Raw genomic sequence first — 9,480 nt, 5'->3', positions numbered from 1 at the left:
TCTAAGTTTGACACCTCAAGACCAGCACATTATTTTTCTCAATTCTTTAATAGCATGAAAACAAGACATTAGAAGATTGGGTTTGTAACATTACACAGATATTTTTAAAAATGACATGTTATGGGCTTGATAGCTTTGTTGTCATAAGATTTAGTAATCTGATTTATATATTGTTCAACATCTTGAACAAAATTATTTGTATGACTAAATTAGCATTTATGGATAGATAATGTACAAAAGGACGAATAAGTTCACAAAACAGTCTTTGAAAACATTGTCAATGGCAAACATTGAAAACGAAAGTCTTGCCAGAATCGGTTGGGACAGTGCCAGAAAAAGCTGGGACTGTTTCTGGATGGTCCTCACAAAAAAAATATCACTTTCTGATTTCACCATGACAGGCTCATATTTTTGAATACTTCTCACTGAGAAGAATTTTGGTCTTCAGCTCGATCCAGAGAAATAAGGACAAAACCTATGAGTGGGATGTTGATTAAAGCTAGAGTACGTATGAAGGACAAAAACCTAGATTTTTTCTAGGTATATCCTGATTTTGTTTGAACTCCTTTATTCAGATGTAACAATTTATAAATCAAGCCCCATATCAACGGATGAAAGAATAGACACAAATGTTCTACGGAAATACCCTGGAACTTTTTTCTTTATTGGACTTGTCTATGCTGCTTGAATAAGGCTCCTGATTACTTATTTATTCAATTCAATATATATATATATATATATATATTCCCATTGCAAGCAGCAAACTTTATTGACAAATTGACAAAACCATTTAAAGCACATAAACATAAAAAAAAGACAAAAACAGATAAATACTGTACAATAATAAAGGTTCACATTAACAAATACAGAGTGATAAAGTAAACAGATATAATAAAAAAAATAGATATATTGAAATAATATAATACATTTGGTGCAAAGACTGAATGTTTTTACTGCTTTTCTATTATCGCAGGGAGACTATGAGCTGGTATAAGATTCTGCTTCTCTTTTCCAAACACGAATAGGAGGTTTATTTTCTTAGCACTTCATATGTATGGATGTGAGGCTCCTTTCTATGATGTGGAGCTGGAAGCAGAGCAGCGCCTGAATGCAGCATCAGTCACGCGTGAGCACGTCCTGTGAGCACGGCGCATGCGCAGTACACGCGGCTCTGGGAGTGTCTGAGCCGTGGATCCGAGGCGCAGCCGCTGGAGCCGAGAAGAGGAGCAGCTAATGAACAATGGAGCGGCTGACCAGGAGGGAAACACCGCGGTGAACCGGGACATGAGCTGGACGGACAGGGGGGTGTCGTGCTGCGGGTTGTGCCGGGCAGTGATTTGCGGGATGTGCCGTGTGAATGACCTCTAACGGATCCAAGGGATTAGAGATATCCAGGACTTTGTTGTCTGCAGAGTCGATCCTCTTAGAGACTGATAGCGTCACGCTGTCGGACATTAAGATGAACATTCACCGTTTCCTCCCTGTAACAAGCTTAATGTCTCTATCTATTCATTTATATCAATAGCTGATCAAAAGAGGATCTGTTGCCTTTTAACATATTGGACCAAAGTATTTCACAGGTAATGCAAAGTCAGCCTTTGATTCCAAAAGGACCAATCTACTTTAAATCATTGTTTCATATTTACCTGCTTCAGCCACAGAGGTGAGCTCTGATCTCCTTCCCCTTCACTGCATTGACTGTGTGAGACAGTGGGGCCACAGAGCTGCTGGATGTCATGAGTTGGCCATCTGTTGTTGGGACCTACTCAAACCTGCAGGCAGATTAACACCCAGTGAAGAAAAGGGTCCAGTCCAGGACAGCTGTGTGCCAGGACCTGTGTGTTGGAGAGATGCTGAAGGCCACGGTGGGCTCGGTGGAGGAGAGGGACGAGGAGCAGGAGGACGAGGGCGAAGAAGAGCTGAGGGATGGCGGGGTGCCCTTCTACGTGAACAGGGGAGGGCTCCCGGTGGATGAGGAGACCTGGGAGAGGATGTGGCGCCATGTGGCTCGGATCCACCCCAGTAGCGAAGCTCTGGGGAGGGAGATCCGGGATGCCACCGACCTGCCCAAGGTAAAGTGTTGGAGCACGCGAAGCTGCTGTTGATTTTACACGACAGGAGAAACTCTGCTCTTCACACCGACCAAATTAGTGGGGAAAACAATTTACACCCATATGCTAAAGGGAAATGTTGAGTTGCAGTGTGCCCATACAGTTCCACATGACTCTCAGTAATACAGAGAACCATGTGCCTCTAAATACACTATAAATAATCCACTGTAAATGACTGATATTTCTTTTTGTGATGGTTTTCCTACCATTTCCATGTTTTGTCCAGTCCGTCCTGCACTGTGAATACACAAGCTGTCTTTAAGACAGAAGAATGATCCCTTTCAGTCATTTCTCACGAGAGTGGTGTTACGAGCAGATTGATTATTCCTAGTAGCGGTCAAACAAGACGACATTCTCCGGCTGCAGTGAATATTGGGATTGTATCATGTCTGCAGTTGTTTGGCTCCTCTGTCCCACAGATTCCAGTACCGAGTGTGCCTACATACCAACCTACCACCGCTGTCCCACAACACCTGGAAGCCATACAGAAATACATCAGGGATTTACAGTATCCTTTGGAACCCAAACTGTGTATTTTTAATGTTTTTTATAATATGTTATTTAGAGTTGAAAAGCCATTTCTCACACTGATAATCACTACCATTTATTAATTCCCTTGACCGTCTGTTTGAGCACATTGTGATAGATATGGGCCACACATCAGAAAGTAGGCCACTGTTGATACAATATTCTATATTAAGCAAAAGCTTGATTTTCAGTCAGAGCGTTCATCCATAATTAACCAACAACCTATGAATATCACAAAGCACTTCAAGTTTCTTTCTCCTCTCCTCGCTGAACGCAGCAGATGTCTCTCTTATCCAAGGCAGCTTCACGATGCTCTGTAGTAATGTAACCTTAACCGTGTCCTACAGGTACAATCACACAGGAACACAGTTTTTTGAAATCAAGAAGAGCCGCTCTCTTACCGCGTAAGTCCCGCTGACGGTGTTTGTCGATTTTCTCATGGTTTCGCCCTTGATGCTGATGGCTGGTGCACGGGGCTCAGCTGTATCTCAGGTTTACTCCTGGGCTTTGTGAGCAGGAACTAGCGTCAATCAGCCGAGGCCTGGAGCTTTCCCCTGGCCTCACTTTATTAGATTTAGTTGCACAGATTTTATCTTCCCTGGCTCATGGGGGGAAAAAAATTGTTTGGCTGCGTTAAATCAATAATACTGTGTCCACATCATTTGCACTGCAATCACCAGTGCACTGGAGTCTTATTATTCTTTTGTATAAACTTTTCTGCACAGGTTGATGGACATCGCTAAGGAGATGACCCGCGAGGCTCTGCCAATCAAATGTCTGGAGGCGGTGATTCTGGGGATGTATCCTTACAACGGATCATATTGTGACATTTCAGATGCTGTGATGTCTTTAAATTGTGTTGTTGTGTGTGTACAATTTAAAGTGACTGTCTAGGCTGAAGGCTTAGAACTTAAAAAATATAAAATGTCTAATCTATTCTATTCACCTGAACCTGATCTAGGGGAATAACACATAAGCAGTATGCTAACAACAGGTTTGACAAAATGAGCTGAATCTGCTTTAAACAGGATTTTTTGCCATTTTTTACTGACTGTGTTTCCATGGACACCAATATTTTGATATTAATTGCATTAAGACAATAATCTGAATAAGACACTGTCATGTAAGCGGCATTTTCTAATTATAATGTCCTATTGGAGTTTTCACAGCATCTTAAGATTTTATTTGTGTATCCTACTATTTCCTTGACCCACCTTCAGTTACCTCACCAACAACATGCCGGGTGTGGAGCGCTTCCCCCTCAGCTTTAAGTCTCAGTTCTCAGGGAACCACTTCCGCCACATTGTGCTGGGACTTCACAGTAGGGGACGTTTTGGTGCGCTGGGCACGAGCCGCAGGGAGGACCTCATGTTCAAGCCCCTGAAGTTCCGCAGTCTGATGGACTTAGTGCAGGACTTCGACGGAGCCTACAAGGGCTACTGGCACACGCTCCACAAGGTCAAGATCGGCCAGTACGTGTCCCACAACCCCCACAGCGTGGCGCAGATAGAGTGGAAACACTCAATACTCGATGTAGACAAGCTGACCAAGGACGAGCTGCGGAAGGAGCTGGAGAGACACACTCGGGACATGAGCCTGAAGGTACAGCACAGTGGGGAAAAGAGTTAGAACTAGACAGTAGAGCGCACACCTCAGCCAAGGCCCTACAGTCCCCTTTAATTCACTCCAAATCCATCATATTGGTTTTGGACATAGTTGTAAAACTATTGAGTAACTATTTGTTACCGGGCAGCAGCTGAAAAAATCCTATCCCCCTTATTAAGCCACATGTAAATCCGGTAGATCCAGATTTTTATGAAGAATTGCCCAAATTTATAGATATCAGTCCCCTTGATAGATGTAACCGCCTTAATATGTCTGTCTTTTTCCACACATTAATCACTGGGAAATTGTAAAAATGTGTAAAAAAACAAAAAGGTAATTAACAGTTTGGTAGAAGAGTTTCCATTGTGGATGCCAGTGCAGAAGCAAATAGCAGATCTGGATTCATTTCAATCTAAACATTAGGTGTTAAGCTAGGATGTTAAGCTTTTGCTTTACATTTCTTTCTGAAGCTCCACTTTGCAGCGGACACAAGTTAATGGAGCCTTCATGGGACTTAAGACAATGATGAGAAATGTAATTTGCCCTCAGCAGATGGACCGGCCTTCCTAACTGCTGATTACATTTCCTTTGACATTCTGTTTCAGACAACGAGCTGATCTGCTATTTGAGGAGCGATTTCTCTCTCATCACCTCTCATGCTAACATAATGAAGGCAGCCTTGATGCTGCGGATAATAAAACTAATGTGATGGCTGGACTCTGCTCTTCTTCTTGCGTGGCTGACTTATTCCATCAATAGGTTGATCTTTTATACCGAGCGCTCGACACAATCACGTTAAAGACACTAGACAGATTTCCGCCATTGACTGTCAGTACTGTGCGTACTTCAGCGTAGTGGAGTGGTGTTTTAAAGTGACTAAAATGTTGTGTTTGTGTTTTCACAGTTAGGAAAGCCTGTACCTCCATCTCCAACCAAAGACAGGAGAAACAGCATGGGTTCACCCCTCAGAGGACCAAGCAGCCCCATACGCAGGATCAGCCGTGTTGAGAGACGGTATGACTAATCATGTGCTCTGGGTCTTTTAGCGCTTCACTAAAAATACAGGCGCAATAACTACTGATATGAAATCTTTGTAGTCACCGGGACATATTTGGACTTCAGACGTCTCATGATCTCCAAGCCAAAAGGAGAAGTAGCTTGTGAATTAGTCACAGCTTCCCTCTAAGGTGAATAAAACTCATTGTCTTGTCTATATTGTGTTTGATGTTGCAGTCCCTCTGGAGAGAAGAAGGTCTTGGAGCAAAAACCGTCTACAGACATGAACGGGTACCAGATTCGAGTCTGAAGAAAGAGGATTCAGTTTGCTGTTGAGAGCAAACAGACTTGTTTCATGGGGCCGGTGATTTACTCCAGGGCTCAGTTCTTTGTACACATGGGCCTATTCACAGGATGCAGTGTGTAATAGGTCACCAGCAACTTTTCCTCCCAAAACAGACGCCTCATTCTGCTTCCCCATGTCTATGTCATTAGGGGATTTTGTGGAGCAGCTACTGTGCATAGTAATTGGTGCTGGCTATGCTCCCAAATTATAAAAGAAGGGGTCAAAGGATCAGTAATTTGTCATTTTTAGATTTGTGCAGTTTTGCTGACTGTGAACAATGTGTACTAGGACGCTTCCCTGAAGCCAGCTGAGACTACCACTCTGTAAATGTGCTACCGGACATATCATAGATTTTTGTGGTGTTGTTATGTTCAACAAAAGCTCTTAGAGGCTTGTCTGCGATTCGTATCGTCGTACTGTAAGTGTGCAAATACATGTAATGTAATTTTAAATCCACTTAGGCTGTGCTGGGCAGCAAACGCTTGTGTAGTGAACCACGACCCTCGTGCCTTGTATTGACAACTCAAAGAGAAGAGAAACCCTTTTTTATATCCGATCCATTATTGTTATCACCTCATTAAACACAAAGCAGTATAATCTGTGCTCATCCAACTGTGCGACAGTTAACACCCAAATGCCAGCACGTTTAGCATGCTAAGTACCCACAGATGTTGACTGAATATGGAGTTGAATTATGATTATATACCCAAGTATATTGAAATATTGGAAAATATGAGACAGTTCGATGAATATAAAATCTTTCAAAGAACGAAATGGACCATACACGGCGGCCATTTTCCTCTGACGCACACTCGGGGCGTGAAGCTAAAATGCTGTTATGAACGGAATAATGTTGTACTGCTGTGATCCAGGTTTATAAGTCATATAAACACAGAGAATATATAAACTGTTAATTTTTACTGTTTTCTTACTGATCAGCAACTGAAAAGACAATTAATTAACATGTGGAGACCAATGGGATCATGCTTGAAGGTTAAACGACATATCTGATCAGCTGACATCTGATCAGCTGACATTAGACATCATATATTTAAATATCAAAGCACATCTTGGACACGTTCATTTAAGACTGTAATGAAAATGTGCTGGATGAAATCAAGCGAGCGATGTCACGCTAACTGTCGTGTCTTTTCAGCAGAACTTAGAAATATTCTGGTTAAGTCAGTAACATTATGTCACATTCTGCTCACAGGAACATGTTTCTGTGTAATGTTCAAACAGTTTATAGCAACACAAAAGTTTGTTTCAAGCACTTTATCAATGGGTTGAACAGTTAGCATTTCAAGCTCGATTCCAGTGGATTTTACTTTTAGGCTTAAATAATTGTGTCCCAGAGGTGCATTGATATTTGAGGATTTAAATGTCTTTCCCCATTGTATCACTGTATCATTCTAACAGTAAATGGTCCCATGTCCCTCCATTGTATCTACCATCTACTTTAACTACTGATTAGTTATGCAAGCAATGAAAATAGTCAGATTCTCTGTTTGGATGACTTATAAACCTGGATCACAGCAATACGACATTCTGTTAAACAGTTATTGAGCTTCCCACCCTGAGCGTGATGTCAGAGGAAAACACGTCAATATGGTCTATTATCAAGGTGACTGATGGGAACACTGACCGACTTCATTTGCATTTCATACAGCTGTGATTTATTGAGTCATTTATATACGTACTACTACTGCTTATCATTGTTTCTTTCATTTGTAGCGACTTTATCCAATATTTCACTTGCCTTAAGTGGTATCCAAGCAACAGACTTCCATTCCAGCAAAGGTGTGAAGTTTGTTTACGACACTTTTATCTGGATTTTGTAAATTTTTTAAAACTAGGTAATGGTCTTATTTTATACTTCCTTCTGTGTTCACCAGTAAACCACTTGATATTTAAGACGCATTGTTCGGAATATGTTGCCACAACATTTTTATTTGTACAGTGGGTGTTGTCCATTTTCGGTTTAATATTCTATAAAACGACTGTTTTGTACAAAAAGATTTACAGGATCACAATAAAGTGTCACCAGGATTGAGGCAACACAAAGTGGTTATGTATTCAATTACTTTGCCATTTATAATCCACAAATAAAGTGGTATGTATGTTATACAGGATTTCTGCCAATTCCAAAAAGTTCAATGTGTGACTTTTTAAGACCATAATGATTTCAATTTAAGATCAATTTCAAGTGCGACAGATATGAAGGAATATCAGAGTCCCAGAACTACTTACACTTGCCCATAATCGTATCCAGTCTTTCTTTAAAGCCAAGCTGATTGTACCACTTTCAGTTAACAGTTCCATGTTTACATAATTCAGAGCTAACTAAATATATTTAAGACCGAGTACACAATAATTGGACATATTTAAACTTTTTGTGGCCTTAAGTTCAACTAATACAATTTTAAAGTTTTTAAGACCCTGCATAAACCCTGTAATTAGATGTTTGGGTGTCAGGCAGGGAACGGCGCCGGTTTTCTGTCAACCGATATTTGGAAGTAAGCACAGGGTGTCCTCAGCTGAAGAGCAGCGTTTGGCACAGCAGCAGATGATGAGCAGACAGAGAGATCTCCAAACACTACCCATGTTATGTTTATATAAAAGAAACGGAATGCCAACAAGTCTATAAAAGGAAGTGTCGGCCTCAGTGAATTTAAACACTGAGACTAAGTTGGATACTTGCAATAAGTACCTGAGCTCAGAATATGGATCAAATTGAAAGCCCATGCTTACAAAAGATGGATGTCATTATCATTCCATTCCTCATATTGTCTTAGTGTTTGCTGTGCTTACATAAAACACTGTGGTAGTGTATTGGCAGCTTGTGCTTTACTCTCATGGTCAGAGATCCTGTTTAATGGATCCCCCACGTCCGTCCCATGGCACAGCAATCAGCTAATACGGTTTGATGGCTGCTGCATTCAATGCAAGGCAGTCAACAAGAAACCACTTAAAGTGTAATGCACGGGCCAGTAATATAACTCTAAGGGGGCGGGGGATGCATGTAACGCACAAAGAACTACTCCGAGCGAGTATGCAAGTCAGTTCAGTAAAAAAGATTTGTTAATATTTTGGAAGTCTACGTTCAGGCTCTTGAGAAAGATAAACAAATCCCTGTCCTTCCTTCCTGTGGAGGATACAAACACCAGCAGTGTTTATATTATAAAAAATAGACGGCATAATGACCTAAGTAGAAATAAAAACCTACTGACCTATTTTGTTCATTTGCCTCAGGAAAAATCTGATTATGCCGTGCCTTAAAAAAATTAAGTAATGGATGATTGAATAATATGACAAATATATAGAATTTATACAGGAAATTTACTGGAAAGAGGGAGAAGCAAGTGAAAGATGTGATAATGATGAGAAACAACTTCACAGACAGATTCTATAGCCTGCACATAACACAAAGACCCATTCTGAGCTCTGCCATGCATGGACACATAACTATCTATTAATTATTCATTCATGCATCAACCAGACATAAACACACACAGACACACAAGTGTCTGTACATCTATCTTAGTGAGGACACTGATGCTCCCGCTGCCTTCCCAGGTCTTACCCCTCAAACAGCCCATTAAAAGTGGGACAGAAAGTGAGGGCCGGCCAAAATGTCCCCACTTTCCATAAATGTCCTCACTCTGTAGGTTGTGGGCTCAAAATGGTCCTCACAAAGATATCTGTTCAAGATCACACACACACTGACAGATATCTTTGCCCTGACAAAATGAGTGCTTCAGTGTAGTGGGATGGGAGGGGTGGAGCCAACATTTAGGTCACAATCCAAGGAGAACAACAATAACTGAATAATTTAATAATTAATAATTATAATCCTGCTACATCATAGATCCAGTGAGGAAGTATAAATTATTT

General features: G+C 41.1%; 1 protein-coding gene and 1 long non-coding RNA gene across 2 annotated transcripts; one reads left to right on the top strand and one right to left on the bottom strand.

Moving 5' to 3' along the window:
* Positions 1-107: 107 nt before the first annotated feature.
* On the bottom strand, positions 108-1,777 carry LOC118116920. Its single transcript, XR_004697709.2, has 2 exons — positions 1,647-1,777; positions 108-1,444 (listed from the first exon to the last, which is right to left on the bottom strand). It is a non-coding gene; the product is annotated as an uncharacterized LOC118116920 (long non-coding RNA).
* Positions 1,438-7,650, top strand: vash1 (vasohibin 1). The gene is made up of 7 exons (XM_035168898.2): positions 1,438-2,072; positions 2,531-2,619; positions 2,987-3,043; positions 3,365-3,439; positions 3,860-4,241; positions 5,149-5,258; positions 5,478-7,650. The coding sequence occupies exons 1-7, from the start codon at positions 1,851-1,853 to the stop codon at positions 5,548-5,550; spliced, it is 1,008 nt and encodes a 335-aa protein (XP_035024789.1). The 5' UTR covers positions 1,438-1,850; the 3' UTR covers positions 5,551-7,650.
* The last annotated feature ends 1,830 nt before the right edge of the window (positions 7,651-9,480 follow it).

The sequence above is a fragment of the Hippoglossus stenolepis genome, chromosome 10 (genome assembly GCF_022539355.2).
Source record: "Hippoglossus stenolepis isolate QCI-W04-F060 chromosome 10, HSTE1.2, whole genome shotgun sequence".
NCBI classification, from domain to species: domain Eukaryota; kingdom Metazoa; phylum Chordata; class Actinopteri; order Pleuronectiformes; family Pleuronectidae; genus Hippoglossus; species Hippoglossus stenolepis.
Note: the sequence above shows the minus strand (reverse complement) of the source record. Positions and strands in the feature narration are given on the sequence as shown.

Bases quoted from the DNA above. Each gene is read 5' to 3' on its own strand.
- vash1 (XM_035168898.2), top strand. From the start codon at position 1,851: ATGCTGAAGGCCACGGTGGGCTCGGTGGAGGAGAGGGACGAGGAGCAG. The intron at 3,440-3,859 runs GTATCCTTACAA...ACCCACCTTCAG, and splicing joins GAGGCGGTGATTCTGGGGAT to TTACCTCACCAACAACATGC. The intron at 4,242-5,148 runs GTACAGCACAGT...GTGTTTTCACAG, and splicing joins CTCGGGACATGAGCCTGAAG to TTAGGAAAGCCTGTACCTCC.